Source organism: Acomys russatus, chromosome 28 (assembly GCF_903995435.1).
Source record: "Acomys russatus chromosome 28, mAcoRus1.1, whole genome shotgun sequence".
Taxonomy (NCBI): domain Eukaryota; kingdom Metazoa; phylum Chordata; class Mammalia; order Rodentia; family Muridae; genus Acomys; species Acomys russatus.
Genome location: NC_067164.1, coordinates 1,562,873 through 1,590,434, shown reverse-complemented (window position 1 = coordinate 1,590,434; position 27,562 = coordinate 1,562,873). Strand labels below are relative to the sequence as shown.

Genomic DNA, 27,562 nt, shown 5'->3' with positions numbered 1-27,562 from the left:
AGTGACGGAGGAGACTCACTAGAGAGCAGACCACGGGCTGGAGGACCCTGGAAAGGCAGGGGTGAGGCTCCACAAAATGTGTATTTTATGAATGCTGAAAGGAGGTCTTTCTATAAAATGCACATAAGTGTTGTTTTAGCCTGCAGTTACACCTTTTGGGTAGCTGCCTTAGAAACCCAGTTTCTAAGACAACACATGTTCAGTTGATAATTAAGAATGTTTTCTAAATCTTAAATTGGAAATTAAATTTTCTGCTTCCTATTTGCTATTTGCTTTTGCATGTTATTTTGAACGAGCCAATTTATTTATCTTTTCCAGGCATTATGAAAGACCTCTACGTCAGAGTTACTATCATAATCATAGGTCTTTGCGTTGCGAGAACAGCAACAAACCCATCAAGAAAAAGTGGAATTTCTTTCGATTCTGAGCACCAGCGGGATGGGCATCTTCCGGCAAACCGTTGGTCTTCTACAAGACCCACACCGCGGATAGCAGACACCGTGGACATGAGCTTCCACTCCCTTCAAGTCCTCTTCCAATCTCACACAAGAAAAGAATGGCAGGTGAAACATCTGGATCTCAGTAACCACCGCATATCGAAAATGACCCTCAGCCCTCTCACGCCTTTACATGCTGTGGAACTACTGAACCTCAGCAACAATGCCATCCACTCCCTCTCGCTCGATCTGCCCCTGCCTCTCTCCTCCGGACTCCCCCGTCTAAAGGTGCTGTTGCTTCAGAGAAACCAGCTCAGTGGTACTCCGAAAGGTGAGCTGTTCAAAGGCTGGGTGAGACAGAGAAACAGGAGGTGGGGAAACTGGTGTTTTATGTCCAAAAGAGCTCTGTATTTATGTTCCGTTCCAGGGGAGCGGCTGAAAAACCAAAGTGGTTTAACCAGGCAAATGTACTAAAGGTGTTTCCAAGCGGCACTGCCAGCCCAAGCGCCGCGCAGCATAACCTCCCCGCCCCCTCGCGTCATTCTCAGTAATGCGGTGTGAGTTTGTATCTAAGTGCTGGGTAATAATCTCTGAAGTGTTTAGGCTTTTTTTTTTTTTTTTTTTTGGTTTGATTTGGTTTGGTTTGGTTTTTGAGATTGGGTCTCAATGTGTAGCTCAGACTAGCCTGGAACTCCTGTGTAGACTAGGCTGCTAACAAAGATCTGCCTACCTCTGTCTCTACCTCCCGAGTGCTGGGATTCAACATGAGTGCCACCACACCTAAGATTTATATATATATCTTTAGTGTGTATGTGTGTGTGTGTGTTCATTAACATGGAAAAGCACAGAGAAATAATGGATACAGGTATTTTAATATATAATTTAAATTAAACGTGTTGCCATGTTTATTTTTTTCTTGGAATGCTTCTGCCCTCCAAATGTAGACCAGGAGTATTCCAATACTGTATAATTGTATGTTAGATGTTCTAGGATGAAACTAAAATCAGAATTTCTTGCTGCGGCTTAAGCCCTGGAGACGCTGCCTTCAATTTCTGGTTCTGAGCCCCAGGGGGGGTGTTTGCATGGGGTACACCCAGCAATCTTGCAGTAGCCCCCCTCTGCCCTCCCCAAGTCTTGTTCCCCAGCTGTGGTAGATTTGTCGGTTCTGTCAGCGCACCAGGGTGTGTGTAGGTGCCCCTTACCCTCTGCTACTCAGAGAAAGATCCCTTGCCAGTCCTTCAGTTTGGAGGAAATCCCTCCCCCCTTGTGCTCCAAAGCCCTTTGAAAAAAAAGTCCTGGCGATTTCTTCCTCTGAGAGTCAGGACTCCTCAGCGGCAGCCTCAGCTTTGCCAGGAAAAGTAAGACAGGCCTGCTTTCTCCTGAATGGAGAACGGGGAGCTACAGGGAGGCACAGGATGAACAGGTGAAAAAGAAGTGAAAAGAAACCCAGCCCTCCCTCCTGAGGACAGATGTGTTCTCCAGGGCGCTGATACCAATGGGATTTCATTTCAGGGCCAAAGGCCCAGTATAGAGGCGGGCTTCTCCCTTCTGAGGTTAAACTTCTGCCTTTGAGAAGGGAGATGGTAAACTCGTAGAGGAAACAACAGAAAAACAAAACTCCTGCATCTGGAACTGGGTTAGAACGCTAACAAATGACGCTGACAAAAGAGGAACGATGGGGACACCCCACATCCACGTAGTGTGTGGATCTGATTGGATATCGCGCTTGTCCTATCCGGTTTGCTCCAGTTTGGACGCCCGGCAGCACCCATTGCTGTTCTGCGTCTGGCCAGGCTGGGTGTGCAACCTTGACTGCTAGCTTGGAGGGGAGGAGTTGGTGAGGGCTGCCGCAGGGGCAGGTCCTAAATTCTGACCTGCCCTTCCTTCTGTGACTCTTCTGTACAGTGTGTCTAATAATACCGTTCAAATGCAGGTGCTCCCTGACCCAAATCACCATAAACCCATCACAGGTCAGGAGTGCACTTGAATACACCTGCTAGAGTTTAAATAGTAAGTGACTTCCCAACACTTGGTTCTTAGCTGATGACGCTGCTTGGGAAGGGGACAGAAACTTTAGAAGGAAAAGAAAATACAACAGCAACAAAAACTTGCTGGAGGAAGTAGCACTGTGGGGGCAGGCTTTGGCCCTCTTAACATTCTCTGTTTCTAAGCCTGGATGCAATGAAATCAGCCAGCTGCCTGCTCCTGCACCATGCCCTGCCTGTGGCCACACCTTCCCAGCTACCATGGGCGCCAGCCCTCTGGAACTGTGAGCCAAACCCCTTTATCCTTAAGTTGGTTTCACCAAGATATTTTATCACAGCCACAGAAAAGAAACTAATCCAGCACGTGACCTACCAGGCCTCCCTTAGACACTCTCAGCGCACTTACCTTAGCTGGCAGCTAGAAGACCACGGAACACAAAGTCCATGTTCAGATAAAATGTTGGGTAGGTATTTCATGTAACACTGAACACAATCCTGAAGGTGTGAACTAGTACTTGTGTTCATACCCTTGTAAAGCCAAAAAAAAAAAAAAAAAAAAAAAAAAAGGTAATTCAATCCATTATAAATCAAAGGCTCCATAGGCTTTATTTGAATTGAGAATATTCAATGAAAAAGATCATGTCACTATAAGTCACTATAATGCAGTAAGTCATGCACAGGACGTGGTAGCAATTAAAAGATGTAAAGATAGTTTGGAAACCTGAAAGTGATGTGCAAATATTAGTTTTCATTGCTCTCTTGGCACAAATTGAGAACAGCATAATACTTAGAAACAAATAATTAATTTGCTTAGCTCTAAATCTCAAGCTGTCTTTTAAAACGTTAAGTAGTTATTGCCATGGACGGGATCCACAGTTCACTGTGATTCATGAGCTGAGAGCCATGTGTGTCTACTTAAATGTGCTTTATTCATACAGAGCAATAATAAATTAGGAACACCCCAGAAGGCAACACTCAGGCAACTAGCCGAGTAGCACACACAGCTCTACAATGCATGGCCTATGTTTTTAAACAGCGACTGCTTGCTTATACGACACCCAGAAAAGCCTGTTTTTATAAAGTTAGAATGTCACATTGACTAATCTCTTGTCAGGTAATCTCAAGTGTTGAGTCAGCTGTGACGTTACCAATTAGCTTCCTGTTGAGGAGACGCCCTAGTCAGGTGCTGGGCAACACGAAAGAGAAGCCAGACACAAATACAACCGTAATGATGGTTTCACCTTCCACATAGCTTTGGAAGTTGGAGATGAACAACTTAAAAAGAGGAAAGTTGGGCTGGAGAGATGGCTCAGCAGTTAAGAGCACTGACTGCTCTTCCAGAGGTCATGAGTTCAATTCCCAGCAACCACATGGTAGCTCACAACCATCTATAATGTGATCTGATGCCCTTTTCAGCACTGTATGCATAATAATAAATAAATTTAAAAAAAAAAAAAGAGAGAACAGTTTTCGTTTTGAAGGGGTCAGTCTATGGCAGTTGGGTCCTGCTTTGGGAGCTGTTTTCAGCTGTACATCATGACAGGATCACATGATAGAGGAAACGTCTGACATCTTGGTATCAGGTAGTGAGAGAGCAAGAATTCCAAGTCCAACAGTCCCCATCATGTGCCCTCCGTGGTTTCAGACCTCCTGGTAGGCATCTCTTCTTCTTCAAAGTCCCCAAGCAGAGGACTAAACCTTGTAACACACGGCGACACATACCCAGGCCACAGCGATCAGTATTCTCGAAGTTTAAAGCAATGGGATCGGCTTCTAAGTCCTTCATCAAGCAGTAGTTCAGTACTTTACAGAGTAGTGGGACAAACACCTTACTGAGGTCGACAGGTCAACTGGCATCTTCATGTGAACCCACTAAGTTTCAGGAAGCCGAAGAATGAATTAAGAGGTGAGGTGAAATAATAACTGGCATTAGAAATGAGCAGAATTAGGCAGGTGTGGTGGCGCACACCTGTAATTCCAGCACTTGGGAGGCAGAGGCAGGTGGATCTCTGTGAGTTCAAGGCCAGCCTGGTCTACAAAGTGAGTTCCAGACACTTTGTCCCGGGAGACACAGAGACACCCTGTCTCAGGAAAAACGAAAAAATGAAAGCAAGGAGTGAGCAGAATTGTGAGAGAAAGAAAATCTGGAGTCTTGCTGGACGTGGTGGCACATGCCTTTAATGCCAGCACTCGGGAGGCAAAGGCAGGTGGATCACTATGAGTTCAAGGCCAGCCTGGTCTACAATGTGAGTCCAGGACAGCCAAGGCTACACAGAGAAACCCTGTCTCGAAAAACCAAAAAAAAAAAAAAAAAAAAAAAAAAAAAATCCAGAGTCTTATTAAACAAAGGAGTTTTTTGTATTCTTTTAACCACAGGGATTGCTATTGGATTATAGAAATACAAATAACCATTGATTTCAAAAATTATTTTCTAAAGAAATAAAATGGATAGATGACATTAGACTAAGAGGGCAAGACTCTGAGTCACTTACACACCTTGACCGCAATAAGGGATGGCATACGACATAAAATGTCTCCCCTGGATCATTTCAGACACTGCTCCAATTCTTAACGCTTGGACTTTGAAGCCATAACTGCAGAGTGGCAGTGTGCTGTGGTATTCGATGATCACACTTGGGAAGGCGTGCAGAAGTTCAGAGTTCAAAGACAGCGCTTACCAAGGTGGTGGCTAGACAGCCTCTCTCTGCCTTTTTTACATACTGACCCTAATATTTTTGGGAAATATTAAGACTGCCTCTGGCCACTTTAACACTGGATGATTGCATTTTATTCCTTCACAGCCAATGTGATCATCAGAATGAAGTTCCATAGTTAATTCCATTTCCACAAAGTCACTTGGGAGTTTTCCTCTCAACATTGGGTTCTCCTGTCTTGAAACATGGAATCTGTCTGCCATGGGATGTCCCAGTGCTGGCCAGCACATCACAACTTTTGTTCACTTGACTACCCATCATCAGTAGCTCAAACATGAAGCATGTTTTCCCCTGCTTAGAAATGTAGTCTGGAAACATATGTGTAGGGGGTCTAGGTCCAACCTACACATGCTTGTTGGTTCAGTCTTTGTGAACCCCCATGGGCCCAGGTTAGTTGGCTCTGTAGGTCTTCTCGTGGTGTCCTTGAACCCTCCAGCTCCCTCTATCCTTTCTCCCACTCTTCCACAGAACTCCCTGAGCTCAGCCTATTGTTTGGCTGTGGGTCTCTGCATGTGTTTCCATCAGCTGCTGGATGAAGCCTCTCAGATGACAGTTATGCTGGGCTCCTGTCTGCAAGCATAGCAGAGTATCATTAACAGTGTCAAGGGTTTTTAAAAAAAAAGTATGTTTTATTTGTTTTTTTACTTCCCCCTTATTTATTTAATCACTTTACAGCCTAATCCCAGCCCCCACTCTCCTCTCCTTCCAGGACCACCCTCATGCCCCTCCCCCATTCCTCCCTCTCCTTCTTTTCAGAGAATGGGAGACATCCCCCCAAGGGTACCAACCCACTCTGCCATCTCAGGTCACAGGAAAGCTAAATATATCCTCTCCCATTGGGACCTGACAAGGCACTGCAGCTAGGGGGAAGGCAACGAAAGGCAGGCAACAGAGACAGCCCCTGCTCCCATTGTCAGGTGACCCACATATTGACAGGTTGCACATCTGTTACATAAGTGTAGGGGTCTAGGTCCAGCCCATGCATGCTCTTTGGTTATTGGTTCAGTCTCTGTGAGCCCCCATGGGCCCAAGTTAGTTTATTCTGTAGGTCTTCTTGTGGTGTCCTTGACCCTTCTGCCTCCCTCTATCCTTCCTCCCACTCTTCCACAAGACTTCCAGAATAGTGATACTTTGACTTCTTTTCCAATTTGTATTCCCTTGATCTCCTTTAGTTGCCTCATTGCTCTAACTAGAACTTCAAGTACTAAGTTGATATAGATATGGAGAAAATGAGGAGTCTTGACTTGTCCCTGATTTTAGTGGAATTGCTTTAAGTTTCTCTGTTTTTAATTTGATGGTAGCTATAGTCTTGCTTTATATAGCCTTTATTGTGTTTAGGTATGTGCCTTGTATCTCAGATCTCTCCAATACTTTTAACATGAATAGATATTGGATTTTGTCAAAGGCTTTTTCAACATCTAATGAGATGACCATGTGGCTTTTTTCTTTCACTTTGTTTATATGGTGGGTTGTATTGATAGATATTTGTAGATTGAACCATCCCTGAATCCCTGGGATGAAGCCTACTTGATCATGGTAGATGCTATCTTTGATGTGCTCTTGGATTCAGTTTGCAAGAATGTTATTGAGTATTTTTACATCAAGTTCATAAAGGAAATTGGTTTGAAATAATCTTTCTTTGTTGAGTCTGTGTGTGGTTTAGGTATCAGGGTGACTGTGGTCTCATAGAAAGAGCTTGGCAATGTTCCTTCTGTTTCTAGTTTGTAAAATAGTTTGAGGAGTGTTGGTATTAGCACTTCTTTGAAAGCCTGGTAGAAGTCAGCACTAAAACCATCTGGTCTTGGGCTGTTGTTTGTTTTAATTTTTGTTTTGTGGGGTATAGGACTATTTAAATAGTTTCCCTGATCTTTATTTAACTTTGTAAGTGATATCTATCTAGAAATTCATCCATTTTGTTCACATTTTCCAATTTTGTAGAGTTCAGGTTTTTGAACTAAGACTTGATTCTTTGGATTTCCTAGGTGTCTGTTGTTATAGCCCCTTTTCATTTTTGATTTGGATATTCTCTCTCTACCTTTTAGTTTGGCTAAGGGTTTGTCTATCTTGTTGAGTTTCTCAAAGAACCAACTTTTGGTTTTGTTGATTCTTTGTATTGTTCTTTTTATTTCTATTTTATTGATTTCAGCCCTCAGTTTATTTCCTTCAGTCTACTCCTTTTGGGTGTGTTTACTTCTTTTTGTTCTAAAGCTTTCAGGTGTGCTGTTAAGTCACTAGTGTAAGATCTCTCCAAATTCTTTTTGAAGGCACTTAATGCTATAAACTTTCCTCTTAGCTCTGCTTTCATTGTGTCTCATAAGTTTTGGTATGTTGTGCCTTCATTTTCACTGAATTCCAGAAAGTCTTTAATTTCTTTCTTTCTTTCTTCCTTGACCCAATGGCCATTGAGTAGAGAGTTGTTCAGTTTCCATAAGAGTATGGGCTTTCTGTTGTTTCTGTTTTTGCCAAAATTCAGCTTTAATCCATCATGGTCTAATAAGATTCAAGAGGTTATTTAGATCTTGGTGTACCTGTTGAGATTTTCTTTGTGACTGACTATATGGTCAATTTTGGAGAAGGTTCCATGAGTTGCTGAGAAGAAGGTATATTATTTCATGCTTGGATGAAATGTTCTGTAGATATCTGTTAAGTCCATTTGATTTACAACACCAATTAGTTTCATTATTTCTGTTTAGTTTCTGTCTCAGACAAGTGACTTCCTTGAATACTCTCCACCTTCCATTAAGGTAGGGCTACCCACTGAACCTGGGGTTAGCTGTTTTGACTAATGTAGCTAACCAGCCTACTCCAGAGATTCTCTCTCTACCTCCCAGTTGCTAAGTTTACAGGTGGCCAATCTTCCGTGTCCAGCTTCTTTTATGTGAGAGCCAAACGCTGGTCTGCATGCTTATGCAACAAATACTTTACCCACTGAGCCATCTCTCCAGCCCTCCACCTTATTTTTTGAGTCACGGTCTCTCACATAACCTAGAGCTACCATTTTGGCTGGACCAGCTGGTCAGTGAGCTCCTGGACCCCCTCCCTTGTCTCTGCCTCCTCAGCGTTGAGGTTACAGATGTACTCTCATGTTTAGCTTTTATGAGAGTGCTGAGGACCTGAACTCAGGTCCCCATGCATTCACAGTAAATACTTTATCCACTGAGGTACCTCCCAGCACAGAGAAGTTATATTAATTCCAGACAAAGATGTCAGAACAAGAAAAATTATCAGGCTAAAGAAAAATGCTACATAATGATAAGGAAGCTAATTCTTTAAAAATAATAATAACCTGCAATAATCCCTCATCAATAAATCAAGAAGACAGGCAATCAGTAATAATCTAGCTGAAGTGATAGTCTAATCAAAAAGCTTGATCCAATTGATATATATATAATGATCCATCCAGGACTAGAGTAATGGCTCATTGGTTAAGACCACTTGTTGCTCTCTCAGAGGACCCAAGTCCAATTCTCAGCACCCACATAGCAGTTTGTAACCATCTGTAACTGCAGTCTCAGGAGACCTAACACCTTCTGACTTCCACAGGCATCAGGAATGCACACAATGCACACATACATACATACATACATACATACATACGTACATATATACATACATACAAAACATTAATACAAGCAAAACATCCATACACACAAAATAATAAAAAAGACAGAAGTTGGTACCAGACCTAGGGTATTGCTATGACATGCCTTGGGATAAACTGGATCATTTTGGATTAAAGGCATTGGCAGAAAAGATTTCAAGACAGCCTAGTACTGACTGTGTCATAGAATTACTAATGGTCATGCTTATGCAGCTCTACATTGAAAAAAGAGCTTGTGGGATGAGGAGAAATGCAAAATGTAAAGTTTGGGGGCGGGAAAGACCACCAGGAAGTGTAATGGAGCTAAATCAACTGCTCAAGGAGATAAAAAGTTTAAAGAAAAGCCTTATGCTAAATGGAGTAAAGAGAGTGGTGTCCTCAGGGCAAGACTCCACCCAGATAAGCTTCCAACACGTGAAAGGAATTCAAGAACAATTTAAGCAGTAAAGAAAACCATCAACAACAGAAACCTGCTGCAGATGTAATGAGCAAGGGGGCCAAGTTCCATCCCCAGCAAGCCGCAGAACTTGTCAGCTTTGGCCACATGGTTCTGGCTTTAGGAGTCAAGGATATAAGAAAGGGATTGTGGAATCTCCCTCTGTGGCTAAGGGAAGCTGCTGAAGCCAGGCGTGTGTCAGAGATGACCCTGTGTGGAGGCCACAAGAAGACATGTGAAGCTGTGAAAACAAAGCCTTGATTTCATTGGAGACCCCAAGATATTGGAGATGCCAGAGTCATAGGATGCCTGCCAAGGAGAGCTGCTAACAAGGAGTGAAGGCAGCCCAAGAGATAGAAGAGTGTACCACAGTCAACAAAGATGAAAGGAGTCGGAGATGGGAGGAGTGTTTGCCATCAGACCCGGAGATGCAGAATTTGGAATTTCCCTAGCTGGTTTTAGGTTTTGCTTTGGCCTAGTATTTCCTCATTATGTTATAGCCTATCCTCACTTTTGGAGTGATAATGTATATCCTGTGCCAATGTATGTTGCAAGTATGTGATCTGCTTTTTAAAATTTTGATTTTACAGGGGTTACAGTTAAGAGATTGCCATGAGTCTCAACGAGACTTTGAACTTCAGAATTGTAAACAGTATTGAGGCTGCGATAGACTGTGGGGATTTTGAAGTTGTACTGAATGTAGTTTTGCACTGTGGTATGGCTATCATCCTAGAGGGACCAGGGAGTAGAATGTGGCGGGTTGACTAAGAATGGCCCTCATAGTCTCATGTATTTGAATCTTTGGTCTCCAGAGAGTGGCACTATTTTAAAGGATTAGAAGGTTGGAGGAAGTTTGTCAATGGGATTGGACTTGGAGGGTTCCAAAGCCCACAGCAGATCCAGAGTCTCTTCCTCTGCTTGCACATCTGGATGTAGGGCTCTCAGCTATTTCTCCGGCACTATACTGCTTGCATGCTGCCTTCAATAAATGCTTTCTTTTCTAAGAGTTGCTGTGGTCATGGTGTCTCTTCACAGCAATAGAACACTAAGACACCAAGTAAGTTCTTAGAGAATCCTGCCTGCTTGTCCCCTTTTTTACACTCGAGTTCTTTCCGTATCTGCTCATGTATGTTTTGTTGTTTAGTTTACTTTTGAGGCAGGTACAGGTAACGAGTGGTTATGAGGCCTGGGTTTTGACCCAGCTCCTTCTGCCCTGTCCCTGAGAAAGGTCTTGCCTTGGTGTTTTGTTTGTAAATGGCAAGAAGGCCCCTTGACTTCGTGAACATTAAAAATGAAAGGTTTGTGAAGTGCTTCAAGCATAAAGAGTGCACGGTTAGCCAGGTGGTGGTGATGTCTCATACCTTCAATCCCAGCACTCAGGACAGCCAATGTTACATGGAGAAACCCTGTCTCAAAAAAACAAAAAAGAAGAAAAGAGTGCACAATTAAACAGCTGTTTCCCTGCCCGTCAAAGCTAGTGTGTGCTCCCCGTCCTCTGTGTTCCCCAGAAACTTACCCAACTCAATTAAACATTGGGATATTTTAGGACTCATGAATTCACATTTCTAAATAGGCCAGGCAAGTATGAGGCAAACGTAGGAAAACTGTAGTGTTTTTCCCAATGCTGTCTTATATGCCCCTCCTAGTCCCATGTGTTTGCACATTTAAGCCTGAAGGATATCCGCTGCACAGAGAGATGTATTTTCTTTAGAGGTTGTGTGCAAATCTAGAGGTTCAACTGGCCTTCCTCGCAAGCCCCCATTTGGATGCCTCCTGGCACTAGTGACAGGGCAGAGAAACAGTTGAGGGGAGAACTGGGAAGAGTTAGGAGAAGGTACGCTGGAGCGCCGGGACAGTGGGGCAGTACACGGGACTTTACACAGCAACGTGGGAGTATTTCACACACATGTGTGCTAGCTTTGGCTCTCTCTCATTGATTTTACACACACGTGTGCTAGCTTTGGCTCTGTCTCATTGCTTTTGAAATATAGTTTGCTTGACCAGTTTCTCCTCCCCCCCCCCCACCCCAGTCTCTCTTCTCCTTCCTTCCCTCCTTCCCTCTCTCCCCCCATCTCTTGTTTGTGTGTGTGCATGTGTGTGTGTGTGTGTGTGTGTGTGTGTGTTTGTGATCACATGTGTATGAGTTCAAATATAAAATAGCTTTCTACATGCCCATGCCCCCATCTAAAGCAGGCAGCCTTCATCCAGCTCCACCCAAATGTCCTACACCAGTTGGAATTTCTCATCTTTTCAGAGAAACCAGAGATGCAGATTTCTGTATTGACAACTCCTTAATGTCGGCTTGATGATTTCAGATCTCTGTGTAGGCCAAACACTACGTCCCAAGCACCACAAGAGTTCACAACATTCTGTTCGGCAAAGATGCGATCCTTTGGTAGACAGATAAATTGCCAGTTGTGCAGAGGGGTGCTGTGCACAACGAACCACTTTGCCTAACAAGCAATGCTCTTGTCTATGTGTCTTCTCGTCTGCCACTCTGAGCTTCCAGGGTAAGGGTTTGTCATCAGCACCAAGAGCCTCCACCATAATCTTTTGATTGATTCATTGCTTTAGAGTTCTTTTGCTTAATCTTTGCTACTCAAGGGTCCAGGGCATTCTACGTGGTATAGCCATTTCAGTAATGTCACCCTCTCTTTCCATAATCAGTCTTGTCCACAATACCTTGCAGACAGTAGGCAAGAAATAAACCCTCCTGGAACTGAGCTAACTTAGTCTCCTACACGGAACTTAAAGACTCAAGCCCACATTTGAGAACAGTGCTGAAGAAAACGTGACATAGCAAGCGCCTCCCTGGGAGACCCATCTGGGAACCAAGTCTGCAAGCCTGCTGTGACTGGCACCTCGCTCTCCTTCTGCCTTCTCGGTGCCAACAGGTTCTATTGCATATGTCCCAGAACAAAGTGAAACACAAAGGCAGAGGCTAAAACCCCATCTGATTCTTGGCCTGGGAAGTAAAATCTATCTGTCATCTCTTTACCTTAAAAAAAAAAAAAAAATCCAAGAATACTTAACATTTTAGTTATGAGAATGGATATGGCTAAAAATAAAGATGTGTATATGTGTGACATGAAAGTAGAACCAGAACAACCCAGCAGAACAAAGGAGAGAGATGGGACTAGATACACTCAACATACAGGACACACTTGCACAATTTGTGTAATACAGGACCATATAGAATGAATAAACACAATGAGAACCTTTTATTTTAAAATTGCTTTAAAAACTGAATAATAAAAACTTAAAACAGAAAGAATTCATTTATCTAATGAATAATGAAGGCTCAGGATAACTTTTTCCTGTGCTGTTGTAGGGCTATCATTCAGTTTTACTCACAGCTGATCAAATTAACAAACATTTATTTGTTCATCACCTCACTTAATCATGGTTAGATTTTTAAAAATTGGTTCTTTAATTTAAAGAGAACGCATACTAGATTAGTGAGACAGTTTAGCTGGTTTAAAAAAAAAGTGCCTGCAGCCAAGCCTGACGATCTGAGTTCAAATCCTGGGGCCCCAATTGTGGAAGGCAAGAATGACTCCTGAAAGTTATCCTCTACCCCCCTCACATGCACTGTGACATACACATACACACAATAGATATATAAATTAATAAGTTAATGTGTGATAAAAATAGCACATGCTCATTTGAAGGAACCACTGTACCTGAAGTTGAAAGAAAGCTTCCTCCACAACCATCTTCCCCTCCCTCAGCCATCCTAAACCAAACTGTAATGACTTAGTAATTTCATTCACCTCCTTATTTCTGCCCACTCAGAATATATACCTACATGCGTTTGCCTGTGCATGCCACCAAGAACATTGTGATTATTATTGTATACTGCTTTGATTTTATTTTTACCTTCCTGTTCGATAAGTTCACATGCTAATTGGCTCTAGTCTCTCTAAAGACCACTCATTTTTTCCACAGTGTTAATACACTCTGACAAGTTCCCACTCGAGAGCCATTAATATCTCCTGTTCTCCACCACACACTACGCAGCAGCAAATAGCACCAGTTTAGGTTTTAATTTGCTTTTCCTTTTCACAGGACTGTGGAAGCTAAAGTCATTGCAGAGTCTGGATCTGTCGTTCAACGGTCTAGTTCACATTGGGCTGTCTGATTTCCATGGCTGCCTGCAGCTGGAGAGCATCTATTTAAAGAGCAACAAGATATGCTCAATTCACCCAGAAGCCTTCAACGGGCTCAAAAAATTACAGGTTCTAAAATCTTTCTTACAACTGTCTTAAATATACAGACTTGTGGCCAGCTAGATTGGAGGGTTGTTTCCTTTTAGGCGTGCCTCTGTGTGCAGGGGCACTGGCTGTTATCAAAGTGTGTGAGTCTATGTAAGACATCCTAAAACAACTGAAGTAAGTCTATTGCTCACAAATTAAAGGCCACAGTGGTTGATATGAACTCGATAGAATTCGCCTATTAGACTGGATATGGCTGCATTGATAAAGTGCCCGCTTAGATGCCACAAGCCCTAGGTTCAGTCTCCAGCCTAAAGCTGTGTTCCGGGGGTAGGGAGTGGAAATAGAATCACTAAATTCAAGGTCATTCGCAGCTACATGTCAGGCTCAAGGCCAGCTGGTGGGGAAGAGACACTGTCTAAACAAACAAACAAACAAACAAGAAATTGGCATATTATTTATCCAAATCAAATTAATTCAACTCCAAGTTTCTATTTTCTAGCTGGCAAAAAAAGTAAATGTGGTATTTAAGAGTTTGAAGCCAGCTGGGTGGTGATGGCACACGCCTTTAATCCCAGCACTCAGAGAGGCAGAGGCAGGTGGATCTCTGCGAGTTCGAGGCCAGCCTGGTCCACAAAGTGAGTTCTAGGACAGCCAAGGCTACACAGAGAAACCCTGTCTCAGAGGCAGGGGTTGTGGGGGTAGGAGTTTGAAGCCAGCCTGGTCTATACAGGGAGTTCCAGACCAGCCAGGGTTACAGAATGAGACATTGTCTTCAAACAAATAAACCATGCCACCTACCTAGACTGCAAGTTCAGGGAGAGGTGCCAGGACTCTTGCACGAACTGGATCATTTGGGAGGTCTTTCTCAGCCCCTGTGGCCAAAGGCTGAGATGTCATCAGCTCGGGACCATAACGGCTGCTGCTGGGCAGGACCCTGTAGCTCTCATGTCCAAAGCAGACATGGGCAGTAAAAACAACAGTTCACATATGTGTGTCACCTGCCGTATGCCACATCTTATTCTAAACACCCAGGGTCATTCATAGTGGGGCAACTGTGTCACAGTTCAGAGCTGTGAGCCTTGCAAATTGCCTCCCTCATTGTGTTGAGACTGAGAAACCCGGAGTCCTGTTCTTACACTCTTCTCCATCGCCACCTGCCCTCCCCCCACTCTGTCCGGCACCATGAGGACAGTGTGATGGCACCTGTCAGTGGCCTTCAGACACAGCAGAGGGGCTGCCAGTGAAGCTGAGAGACTCTTCACAGACTCCAACACACACACACACACACACACACACACACACACACACACACACACACACACACCTTTTTCCTCCAGTGGCCAGACTTTAAAAATGAAAATGAGGGGCTGGAGAGATGGCTCAGCAGTTAAGAGCATTGTACCACTCCTCCAGAGGACAGGCGTTCAATCCCCAGCACCGGCATCAGGTGACTCACAACCACCTGTAACTCTAGCTCAGAGGCCAGAGCTTCTGTGGACACCTGCACTCGTGCACATGCTTACACATAATTTAAAATAATAAAATGTGAATCCTTTTTAAAAGGGGAGGAGTTCACCTTCAATAAAGTACACTATTTAACCCAATACCGTATCTTTTACATCTATATTTAATATAAAATTATTAGGGTGATAGTTAACATTCCATTTTCCAAACAAAGCCTTCAGTTTCTATTGTGTGTTTTATGTCTCCGTCTTTTAATGCTCTGTGGCCACACGTGGCTAATGACTGTCATGTCAGGCAGCCTGGACAGGGACCACAGGCACTTTCACAGGATTACATAAAGTGCTATTAAAGATAAGCCTCTGCCTCTCCTTCCCAAACCCTGAGCCTCCCTGTGGAAGGGAGACTGAGGAAGCGGTGATGAGGGGCGGAGCTCACTGCCTGGAACCCAGCCTACACTCCACCACTTTCAACCTCATCAGATTACCGCGTCTCTGCACCTTACTCTCCCGCGTCTGTATAACGGTTCCCCGAGAGCCTGGGAGGCTTAACTGGGTATGAAGCGCTTAGGTCACTACCGGGGGTGACATAAGCTCTCCTCTAGTATACAATGTAACTGTGTCACTCCTCTTGCTGGCCTGACCCCTGCCAGCCTCTCCAGTCTCATTTCAATGTCAAGCCACTTGTCGGGTCCCAGCCTGCGGGGAAAAATCGAATCAGGGTTCACCTGAAAGAGGGAGTGGGGATTGAAAGTAGGGTACAGAGACACGAGAAATAACGAATCAAGTCAGGACATTTCTGATCAAGATTCACTTTAATGTCTGACTAGTAAGAATATATAGAGAGCAAGGTCAATAGGATCTATTCTAATCTCGCTCATCCTAGGCTCCGGGCAAGAATACAATAGCCTGAATTGCTCCCTGTAGAACTTTCTAGATCTCTGAGTAGTTCCCTGTAAGAACTTCCTTGATCCTCTGGGTGGTTCCAAGTTGGGACTTCCCTACTTCTTTCAAAGGTAAATAGTCCAAGGATAGCCTAGAACACAAAACCTCTTGGTGAGGTAAAGGTCGGCAACTCGAAGGTCGCAGCATACAGCCTAAGCACAGAATTTCTTTTTTCTTTTTCCTTTTCTTTTTTTTTTCTTTTTTTTCGAGACAGCGTTTCTCTGTGTAGCCTTGACTGTCCTGGACTCACTTTGTAGTCCAGGCTGGCCTTGAACCTACAGCGATTCGCCTGCCTCTGCCTCCCGAGTGCTGGGATTAAAGGCATGCGCCACCACGCCTGGCTCTAAGCACAGGATTTCTGACATGGCAGAATTTGGCATGGGTTCCCACAGCCACTGTCCCTTTGTGCATCACTGTCCTGCCTGTTTGCAGTTTGGGTCTCCTCTCCTCCTACTTGCTCCTCCTCTTTACCCGAAAGAACTAGGGCGATGAGTCCTTCCAGCTTTGGTTGAATGTCACTTCCTTGAGGAGGTGTCCTGTAGTCTCTCTTTTCGGAAGCCTTCAAGATGGCCGCCTGCCTCCTCAGTGCACTGGTGCCAGCAGGGTTGGGCCATGGCTAGTTGGCCATGCTTAGCCCCCTCTCCATTAGCACCAAATGGGAATCACGGTCTTAGAGAGCACACATCATATCTCATTCCATTGTCTGGTGCTGAGCTGGGTGCATTTTAAAACACCTTTTGAATACACAAAGGGATGGATAATGGGTGATCTCCTGAGTGGCTGTATCCTGACCACCCCTGATTTGTAGCTTAAAACCACACACATATATCACCTCGCAATGTCTGTGGGTGCAGGAATTCAGACACAGCTTAGCTGGGTGGGGGAGGAGGGGGTGCAGCGGATCCATCTCATGGTCATTTGAGAGACTGACTACATTGGTGTGGTGGCTGGAGTGTCACCTGAAAGCCTCACAGAAGAGAACAGCTATCTAGCAGCCCTCTCCACCAGGCTCTCCAGGACGTGGCATCTTGTTTGGGAGGTAGCAGTCTCTCTAGCATTCTCTGCCCTGCATAAGAAAAGCATCTCAATTTCACGGAATGCCACCATGAAAGCGGCATCCCATTGGCTAGAAACGGAATCGCATGTTCCACTTATACTGGAGGGGAGAAATTGCTTAAGGGCCTGAATACCAGTCGGTAGGGCCATAGGGGACCACCTTGAAGTCTGTCTGCCACGGCAGTTATTAGATCAGAAGAGCCCACTTCACTTGGCCATGCTCCCCAATTCACTTGGCTGTGCTCCCCACTTCACTGGCAAGATACTGGCAAGTTGTGAAGGAGCCTTAACCAATGCCTACTGGATTATGGGTAACGGGTATGTCTGTATATGAAATTTGTCCTGTGTGTTCCTCTCCTGTGCATTTTATTGTACTTTATGAGTCTTAGAAGGTCAAGGGTTAAAAAAGAAAATAGACAAGCTATATGTGAGCTCTGGGCATGTTTGGAATATGGCCGTAATTCTCACCTCACCAGAAATGGGAAACTCATACAGTCTCTGCTCCGCGTTCCCTTCTGTGTGGTCCGGCTGTGGACCATGATGAGGCTGGTACCAGGAAGCTGAACATCACAGTGGCTGGCTCCCCGCCCCCAACCCCCACCGCGCACTGAAGATGAATTTCACATCTGCACTATTGTGTTTGTCTTCCCGTGGAGGTATCTTCCCAGAAGCCAAATAGACTTTTAAAACATAAATCCATCACCATACTTAAACGGCATGAAATAAGTTTCACTGACATTTCAAATTAGCTTTTCTTTTCTTAATCTTATCTTGTTCTTCTTACATATGGTGATTTGTGCTGCAATACATTGCCGGTCTCCCAGTCTTCCCAGAATATATGTACCTTTCAAAGGCCACAGGATGGGGGTCTCTTTTGCTAGGTTACAATTCTGTTTTCATCTTTTCCTAGAAATTATTCTTCTTGAATTATTTCGTTCATTTTCTTTCCTCCATACTGGCCTTCAGTTCTATGATTTGTGATTTTAAAAATGCTAAGGTGCAAAAAATACACTAAAAAGAAAATGTCTGCTCAGAAAGCATGGTGACTCCATGTGACACTGACACAGGGCACCCATGGGAGAGACTTCCGTGTGATGCTGACACAGGGCACCCATGGGAGAAGCCTCCGTGTGATGCTGACACAGGGCATCCATGGGAGAAGCCTCCGCATGATGCTGACACAGGGCACCCATGGGAGAGGCCTCTATATGACGCTGACACAGGGCACCCATGGGAGAAGCTTTGACCCTGCGTAGCACCAGGCCAAAGCAAAGTGCTTTCTCTCCTGGTCCTGACCTTCTGCTCCTACTTTCAGGAGCCTTCCCTGAGAATCAAGATTGTATAGCTGCTCAAGATAGGAAAATCACCCCCATTAAGTTCATGAAAAACCACAAATCTATTTCTAGTCATGTTTGTTTGTTGTGAAGTTTAGTTGCTGGACTTTCCTCAGTTTAAGATTTTGTGTAATCTAAGATGTTTATTTAAAATTTGGCCTTGGCCAAGGGCTGAGGAAAGAGGATTGGCATGAGTTCAAAGCCAGCCTGGATTATATGGTGATTTTTTGGGGGGTGGGGCCACTGTTGGTGGGCAGGAGAGAAATTGTTGACCTTGGCACTATGCAACCTTATCCACATATCTCCTCTTTTGTTAAATCAAAGATGAGATTTTCTGTTTCCTGGTTTTCTGTTCTGTTGTCACCACCTAATAGTCTCCAAATGGCATCTTTACATTAATGTGGTAGATCAGAGAGGTTGTGTGTTGAAGTGAAGACACACAGCTAAGAGGGCAGAAAACGTTGCAACTCTGTCATTTAATTCTTCAGCATTTCCATTTGTTGTTGTTGTTTGCTTGAGAAAGAGTCTTCTGTAGGTCAGGATGGTTTCAAACTTAGACTTTTATCTAACCTTTATCTTCTGATCCTCCTACCTCTACCTCCTAAGTTCTGGTATGTACAACCATACTAGATTTATACTTTCCATTCTTTGTGGAGTGCCTGTTCTGTTCCAGATCCCTATACCAATGATGTTCTATGTGGGATACTGTGTGTTGCTTAGCCGAGCTACTTCCTTTATGAAAGGAGAACTCTGGAAGTTGTTGGGAGAATATTATATGGAATATAACATATTCCATATAATATAATATAATTAATATAATATATTCTGGAAGTTGTGGGAGAATAATATATATATATATACATATATATGTATATGTATATACCAACATAGTGCCTGCTACACAGTATACCAGCACAGCAGTAGCCACAGTCACCCCTAACATAACTTCAGTACTGTCTCTCAGGCACTGCTGGGTGCAGCTTCAGCACACTCTGGCCTATTATTTGGGCCACAGAATCATTTCTGTCCTCTGGGTTCTCTATGCATTTCTAACTACACAGAAGAGGTGAGTCACCTTGCAGATCCTGAACAGCCAGCCACAAATGCTCAAAGAACCGTACTACTATCTGAGGTAGTTCTCCCAGGCTCCATGGCCTCATCACTCACAATCCTTTGCTATATCCAAGATGATCATATTTTGAGAAATCATAGACCTGAATCCAATTCTGAATGACAATAGCATGAGGTTCTGGGTTTTTACCATGGGTTATAACTCATAAGAAACAAAGAAGATGAAATGTCTGAAAAGCTTTTACAGGCATCTAACCTGTGCAGCAACTCTGGGAGGTGGGCTCACAGAAAACAAACACTTGCCAAGACACACAGGCTTAAATCTCTGTGAACAGAGCAGGGATTCAAGGCCAGTGTTCATGGACTTTTCTGTCAGGCCTCAATTTGTTGCTTTGATGGAGATAGAAGTATTTCTTTGTCTTTGTGCAAAGACTGACCCACATTGTTTCTTTTTAAGCAGGTGGTAGACCTCAGAAGCAACGCACTGACCACCCTTGAACCAATTGTGACCATTGCTCTAGAATTCCCACACCTGGAACTTGACTTGACTGAAAACCAGTGGCAGTGTGGGGAGAGCAATGCCAGCTTCCAAAATGTCACCTCTACATCCTGGAGGGAAAAGTGGAATGCCATCTGCAACATGTCTGTAGGTAAATGAGCTGCCCCTCCCCGTGTCTGTCTGTCTGTCTGTCTGTCTCTCTCTCTCTCTCTCTCTCTCTCTCCTGAAATGGTTTCAATGACCTAGAAAATGCATATTAAGAAGGGAGTCTCTTTAAAAGTAGTGACATACTGGTCCCTACCTTAGTCTTTGTCATTATTCTATTGCTGTGAAGAGACACCATGACCACACAACTCTTACAAAGGAAAACATTTCACTGGAGCTGGGTTACAGTTCAGATTTTAGTCTCTTATTTTGGTGGGAAGCATGGCAGAGTGCAGACAGACATTGTGCTGGAGAAGGAGCTGAGAGCTCTACATCTGGATCAGTAGGCAGCAGGAAGAGAGAGCCACATTGGCCCTGGCTTGAGTGTCTGAGACCTCAAAGGCTTCACCCAGAGATACACATCTCCAATGAGGCCACGCCCACGCTGACAAGGCCACACCTACTTCAGCAAGGCCACACCCCCTAGTTGTGCCATTCCCAATGAGCATATGGAGGCCATTTTCTTTCAAAACCACACCACCCCAGTCAGCCTTGGGCTGGGTCACAGGAAAATCCCTGGCACTTCACCGTTTTCCTTGGCTTCTGACAGTTTTCTTCACATGGTCAAAGAAGCATACGCACAGAACAAAGAAGTTTGCCTGGAATCTCCCAAAATATCAAAAGATCATCCCAGTTCCTGATGGTTGGTTAAAGAAAAGGCTCTAAAGCCTGAGACATTATCCAAAATGCCCGCTGCCCTCTACAGTGTGCCCCTCTCTTGTGCAGGAAACATGCACACAGATTTCCAAAGTAAAGCTTCGTTTGCTCCGACCCTCATCCTTCCCCACAGGCTGATTGTGCTACTGAGGTGGGACAGCTGGGACCTGCTGCACTAGCTATCCTGAAAACAAGATTTAGCATAAGAGACCTGGGCTCTGACCATGGGTCTGCCATGAAAACAGAGTCGTGGCCACGGCTACCAAGCTTAGGAAACATCTTCATGAAGCATAGAGGAAAGTAACCAGCCAGGACTGCCTCTGAGTGTGCAGGGCAGAAGAGAAAGTTGGGTGTTTTACTGCTTTACCAGAACAGGAGAATAAAATAATACTACAAGTCTACAGCAAATAGGACAGATGCAATAGAGGATTAATAGAATGTTCTAGCAAATTCAAAGTAGTTGAGGGTATGGAGGAAGGAGAAACCATGTGTCAGCCATTCCCTATGGCTTCTTTCTCCTGTGGGCATCAGTCAGGCAAGAGGCCTCAGAAATATAACCTTCTCAGCCTATGAATAACAGGCCTATGTCTCACAGTCTTACAAAAATGCAGAGCATATGCACCTGTGGGTATTGAACAGGAATGAATGAATGAATGAATAAGTGAATGCACGCATGAATGAATAAGATCACTCTTCACTTGATACATGCCTGAAAATATGGCTAGATAAAGATTGAGGAAGGTACACAGAGCTTCTGAAAGCCTGGCATCTTTTTCCAACCTCTAGTCAGCGTGTTTTTCAATCTCTCTCTAGCAGGGAATGAGAAGCCATATTTGGAGACTCCTCAGATCCGAATTTCCAGAGATACACACCTTCCTCACACTTCCCTGAGTGAATTGAACAGCCTGACCCAGAGCAGAGCAGAGAGGCCCCAGGAAAGAATGGACACACACCTTGCTATTCTGGGAAAGGAGGCGCGAGTTGGCTTTGGTGATCTCAAGGAGATATGGCCTCAACCCTCCGTAGAACTCAGAGACTCGCAGGATGAACATGCCACTGACAGAAAGGATGACAATCCCCCAGACCTTGCTCTGGCCATCTGCCTGTCAGTGTTCATCACGTTTGTGGTGGCTTTCTTCTTGGGGGCTTTTGCAAGGCCCTATATTGACAGATTGTGGCAACAAAGATGCCTGAACAAAAAGCCTGGATTGGATAATGGCTATTCAAATGAGGGCTTCTATGATGACATTGAATTTGCCCAACGTGTGCAGGACCAGGCGACAGATCTTCACCAAACTTCCCACCACCCAGACCTTGATGAGAGCCAGAACCCTTCCTGGCTGAGAGAGCCAATCCCACATGGTGCTGTCATATCAGAAAGGATGCTGGGAAGCAACAAAATGGACCTCAGTAGTCAGCAGAGCCCAATGCAGTGTGAGGACATCACTGGGACAAGAAGTAGCGATGGCAACGTGTTTCCAAATGGCCACGCAGCCCACACTGTGCTCCATGGACTTCAAGACATGGATACTGACAAGCTAAACTCAACAGTGCAGGATCACTGTGGTGTTCTCGAAGAATCGCATTATGAAATGGTGGCCCAGGAATATGACGAGGCCCATCACCTTGACAAGGTGATGGATGGATCTTCCACTGCTTACCCTCCGGGAACTTTGCCCAGTCCCATCAACAATGAGTGGGATGAATTGGATGGGTCACGGTCAAGAGACATTGCAGTTTCCTTCTGCAAAAGTCCAGCACATACAAACACCCAAGGGACTAGGGAGAATAGGGAGATGGGCTGCCCTGAATCTTTGGGAGCTATGGGCTCACAGGTGGAATCTTCTGAGGAAAGGCGGGTGAGCAGTTCCATTAGGGAGCTGGTCGTACGGCAGGCCAGCTTCCGGGAAGCCAACGCGGAGAATAGACTTTCAGATGTCTACAGTGATGAACTGTATCATGACCCAAGAGGTGTAGACCTGCCCTCCCTTATGCCAAGATGGGGCAGCGGCCCTCATGCCACTCCTACTACTGAAGAGTCTGTGCAGAGAGATGCTCCTGTTGACCCTTATTACGACTTGGAGACCAACTATGAGTCTGATTCCGACGAGGGTTCTTTGTTTACGCTTAGTTCTGAGGGTTCTGATGACTCAAGGGGCTTGACTGAAGAACAGGCATCTGTCGAGAGTGGTGGGGCCAGCCAGACCCTCCCCAGCAGGAACTTGGGAGAAAACAAAGACAATGAGACATCAGCAGAAAGTGTTGAGGGCATCACCTCAGAGAGGACTCTAGAGAAACGAGAAACTCACCTTGGAAACCCTCTCGCATCTAGTCCAGACTCTTGTTTGTATGAGGCCCATCTGGAAAGGGACTTTAATGCCACTGACCCTGAGAATATATCAACCTGGCCCCAAGTCCCAGGCCATAAGATATCACATCATGAGATCCAAGGCACATTTGGTGGTGACATAGGGCCCCAGTGTGAGGCAGTAGACTGGCACTGTTCCCTTAGAGACCTGGAGTTCCCGAGTGTTGATAGCTCACCATCACCACCACACTGTGATGACAATCCCTCAGACCCTGAGGAGCAGGCACCCATGGGAAGTAAACATTGGTAAATCCCAACCTTTGGTTTGTGGAGAGTTTGCACCATGCACAAAGCCCTGGCTTCAATCCACAGCACTAAATACATAGTATAAACTGGGCACCACTGTGGCACATACTATCATCTCAGCACTTGGGAGGCAGAGGCGGGAAACAGACATGAGACTGAAACATCTTTTGTGCGGTGGGTGACAGAATGCTCTGGCAAATGTGGAGCCTATTGCTCCATCAATCAACTCAGATCTGCATGAGACCCAGTGTCCCAGGCAGATTCCAGGGTCAAGTCCTCAACTGCATTTGCCCAAATCTGCATGGTCATCTGGGAGCCTAAAAGTCATAATTTTTCTTCACAATTATGAGCTCAAAATTCACTTTTTTAGTCAACAGTATCACAATGTCAATTCACTAAACCCATTGACAGTTTTTAAGTCTTGACATCTTTTTCGTTTTCTACATCTGCATAGCTTCAAATCCATAAAATTATTTCATTGGTACTTCATCACTGTAATTTTGCTAGTGTTATGAATCATAATAAAATATCTCATATGCAGGATATCTGATACTCATCTCCCCCTCAAAATGGGTCGAGAGCCACTGTTGTGCCTTGAAACCACAAGTGCAGTGTGGGTTCGTGTCTGTCTGTGTGGGGAGACCATCAGCGTGCAGTCTGGATCTGGATGGACAATTTACTTTGAAGTGGGAAGTAATGGAGTTTGGAGGAAGGGCACTAAGAGTCTCCAAGCCCCACCTCATGACATCACTGCTAGTCTCCAGGGACCTAGCTCCTCAATAACTCTCACAAAGGCTCAGGCCTGGAGCTTCCCGTCTTCTTGCTCGGCTCTCACTCCCTTGTGAGAGTACTCAGGTGGCTGGGCCGCCACTACCTCTCGGCTAGCATTTCCTGCTTCTGTAACTCTAGCTCTGCAATCCTTTCAAGGTTTATGTTCACATCCAGTGGCCTATCCAGTTTCAAGGTACATATATCCAAAGGAAAGCTTCTCTCCCCTAATCCCCGGCACGCACCAAATCTGGTCCTCCGTGTCCTCATCTCACCGTTCACACAAGGGCTCCATCCAAATATCTAAAGATGATTCTTTGGGGGACATTTCTCTCCCTGATTCTCATATTTAACTTATTTGTGATTAGGTACAAACAGTTCAGTCCCTAAATATCTTTCAAGTTTATTCCATCTTCCCTGTCCATTTTCCAGTAATTTTAGCCCTCACTTTGTCACTCCCACCAGATCTGTCACAACAGCACACACACTGCCTCCTACAAACTCCGCATTAGCCAAGAGTCTCCAAGGAAATAGAACCAATCGGGTGCCCAGAGATATATAAGGAGATGTTTACTGTGGGAAACTGACACGCATGATGATGGGGGCCCAGCAGTTCCTTGATCTGCTCTTTCCAAGCTGGTACCCATGCAAGCCACTGTGACAGTCCCATCCAAACAACAGACGTTAGGAATAGGCGGATCTGATGTTGTAAACCCCAGTCTGAGTTCAAAGCCTGAAGAACCAGCATCCGATGCCCAGGGGAAGTGGGAAAATGGTGGTCCCTAAGTATGGTGGAGACTTTCCAGCCTCAGTGGTCAGTGTCACTGTTACCAAAACCTCTACTGGATGGTGAGATTCCAGGTTTTTTGTTTGTTTTTTTTTTTTTTTTGCAAACTGGAAGGGTGGGTTTGACAGATAATGAAGAGTAAGTTCAGCAAGGAGCTTTATTATAGAGAGAAAGCAAGTATAGAAAGTAGAAGGGGCCTCAGGAGAGGGGTTCCGCCAAGGGGCTTTGTCCAGGGGTTAATAAGACTTTTGACTAAAGAGGTAAACAAGGCTGTGAAATGGCTGGGCTGAGAACTAATGAGAGATGGGCTGGTCGGCCTACCCTGCCCGACCTCAGGTCCCCACGGGGTATCCGTGGCCTCTCCATCCTGGTGACTGGGCTGAGATTCTGGCACAAGTCTTCAGGGACCAGTGGATTATTTCTTCATGCACAGCTTCCAGGCGCTGTGCTCACCGGGTCTCTGTGCAATAGAAGAAAAGTTAAATAAGTACATACATAAATAACCGAGGGCATGGACCAAAGCAATGTCTCCTGGGCCAAAATATTTCTGTCATTTCCAGCCAAGACAAAACAGTCATAGAACCAGGATCCTTGCTGGCTCCTGGCCAGGACAGAGCAGGTTGGTGTTGGAGCAGTTTGACAGAGCTGTCAAGTTTCTGTCTCCACATCACAAGGGCGAAAGGATAGAAATTCCAGCCCAAGAAGTGAGAGAAGCTCCCTCCTTGCTCTGCCTCACTGTTCTTCTTGGGACCTTGGTGGGCTGGATAGTGCTGCCTACACATGGGCGAGTGGTGTTCTTCACTAGGTCCACTGAATCAATTGCCACTGGGCACACGCAGAATTAAAGCTTTGCCTGTTAATCTCACCATCCCTTTGTCCTCAAAATGTAAACCAACCATCATGCTCTCCATCCTGCTGCCCCCACATGCAGACAGCGTGGTTGCTGAGATGCTGATATAACCATGTGGCTTTCCTACTTGCCTGTTTCTAGAAAACTCCACTTAACTCTGTTTCTAGACCATGTCCATGTCACATCTGCCCAAATCCTCTTTCCGAGCTTCCAGAGGAGCCTCTTTTAGCTGACTAGCATCTACACAAGGCTCATCTTTCTTCTTACGTCCTCGGAGAACTCTTGGGCCCTGGACTGTTAGATTTCTCTACCACAACTCTCTTTTTACATCATTAATTTCACACAGAAGATGTTTATCATGTGTATAATTAAATACGTCTATGATTATCAGCTTAATGCCTGTCTGCCCCTTTCATACTAAACGCTCCATGAGAACAAAAAATTCCCCACATATCTGTCTCCCCAAGCCTTCACATTTAGCAGGTTCTTAATATATGTATTTATTGAATAAATAATCTCTGTAGCACAGAACAGGGAATTCCATGATTGGCCTCATTTCTTACACCACTGGCTTATTATTAAATCTTGCCTGATTCTGCTTGATTCTGACCAGAGCCAAGCCAGCCAGTCACGCCAAGCTGCTCATGGGGTGTCAAAGCGCAGCCTATGTCATTCACTGTACTGCACCCTATTTTTTGTGTTGTTTGGTGTTTCCAACCCCTGACATCTATCTGCTCTTCAGAACACCTCCTCCGTAAGCCTTTTTTCTCCTCCTGGCACCCAAGGTAGAAATGACTACTTCATGCCCGACTTGGGCCACCATAGTACCACCTGTGTCAGCAACAAGGTTTAATATGGCGTGGCTGGGACCCACTCGACTCTTCTGTTAGCCAGTTTCCAACTCTTGGTGGATAGAGGATGCAGTGAACGCTCACTGGTGTTTCCAACTTCTCGTGGCCCAGAACTCTAACCTGGACAGGCACGTGGGGAAGTAGAGGGAGTTGGCGAAGAAACAATGGGCATCCAAGAGCGAGCGGAAAGGGCCAGAGCCAGGAGGAAGTTTAAAGGCTCGGTGGCAAACACTGCACAAACTTCTGGGGCGCTTTATATCCCGGACTTTGGGGTCACTCACACAGCGTTGGCCTTTTCTGTTCATGCTCTACTTGTTACATGTGGCCTTGGTGGCAAAGAGACTGGAGGCTCTTCGCCAACTATTTCTTCTTTCTCCCCCCCACCAAACAAGGGTTCTATGTACCCAACTATGTCTTTGATATGCTAATGTTGACCTCTCTCTCCCTGCTCCTCTCCTGCCTCACAATAGTTGGACAGAATTCAGCTTGAACATGGAATTAATGAAGATGACAGTCATCTCGGAGCCTGTGGTTATTCATAAGGTGAAAACCTGCCTTCCATTCCAGAAGCACATAGAAAGTTGTATATGGGGCCTGGGTTCATTTTATTCATCCTGTTGTTTTCTTTGCGTCTTCCAAAAGAAGGCCTCTCATAGTGTGACAGAATCAGCGCGGGCACCACAGTTTCACAGCAAGTCCCTAGTCTTTTGTGAGAACACATTTAATCCTCTCTCAGTGTGCCTGCTGTCAGTTTGGCCGAAGCTGCCTCATGGTGGGATTGGAAGTCCACAATTCCAGATCGCTGCCTGAGATCTGTGGTGCTTTTCCCCTTGGCTTCCCCTCGGTTTATTTTCTCTAAGATTGTGTCTCTAGTTCTATTATTCAACAGATGACTTTTAAATGTCTTTATTTTATTCAGATTGTCCTTTTACATTTCTACAGCTGAACAACAGATTTGCCTCAGCCTTACAGTCCCATGATGGCACATCCTAGCCCAAGAAAAGCTTTAAAGAAAAATCCCTGGTATCATTTACCTTCTTTTTGTTTTCAAAACCATTAAGTAGGTAAGTCTTGGC

At 44.9% G+C, this 27,562-nt stretch overlaps 1 protein-coding gene across 2 annotated transcripts; it reads left to right on the top strand.

Annotated features, from left to right (window-relative positions):
• The first annotated feature begins 251 nt into the window (after positions 1–251).
• Lrrc66 (leucine rich repeat containing 66) lies at positions 252–23,239 on the top strand. Of its 2 annotated transcripts, XM_051170722.1 has the most exons (4): positions 252–768; positions 13,242–13,411; positions 19,717–19,906; positions 21,433–23,239. In XM_051170722.1, exons 1-4 carry the CDS (start codon positions 324–326, stop codon positions 23,232–23,234), a joined length of 2,607 nt encoding a protein of 868 aa, XP_051026679.1. In that variant the 5' UTR covers positions 252–323; the 3' UTR covers positions 23,235–23,239. The 2 variants fall into 2 exon arrangements, 1 of the variants encoding a protein (XP_051026679.1); XR_007833343.1 differs by lacking the exon at positions 13,242–13,411 and having other exon boundaries at positions 623–768; positions 21,430–21,555.
• The last annotated feature ends 4,323 nt before the right edge of the window (positions 23,240–27,562 follow it).

Excerpts from the sequence above, each read along its gene's own strand:
- Lrrc66 (XM_051170722.1), top strand. The coding sequence starts at position 324 with ATGAAAGACCTCTACGTCAGAGTTACTATCATAATCATAGGTCTTTGC. Across the intron at positions 13,412-19,716 it reads ACGGGCTCAAAAAATTACAG|GTGGTAGACCTCAGAAGCAA; the intron begins GTTCTAAAATCT and ends CTTTTTAAGCAG. Across the intron at positions 19,907-21,432 it reads CATCTGCAACATGTCTGTAG|GGAATGAGAAGCCATATTTG; the intron begins GTAAATGAGCTG and ends TCTCTCTAGCAG.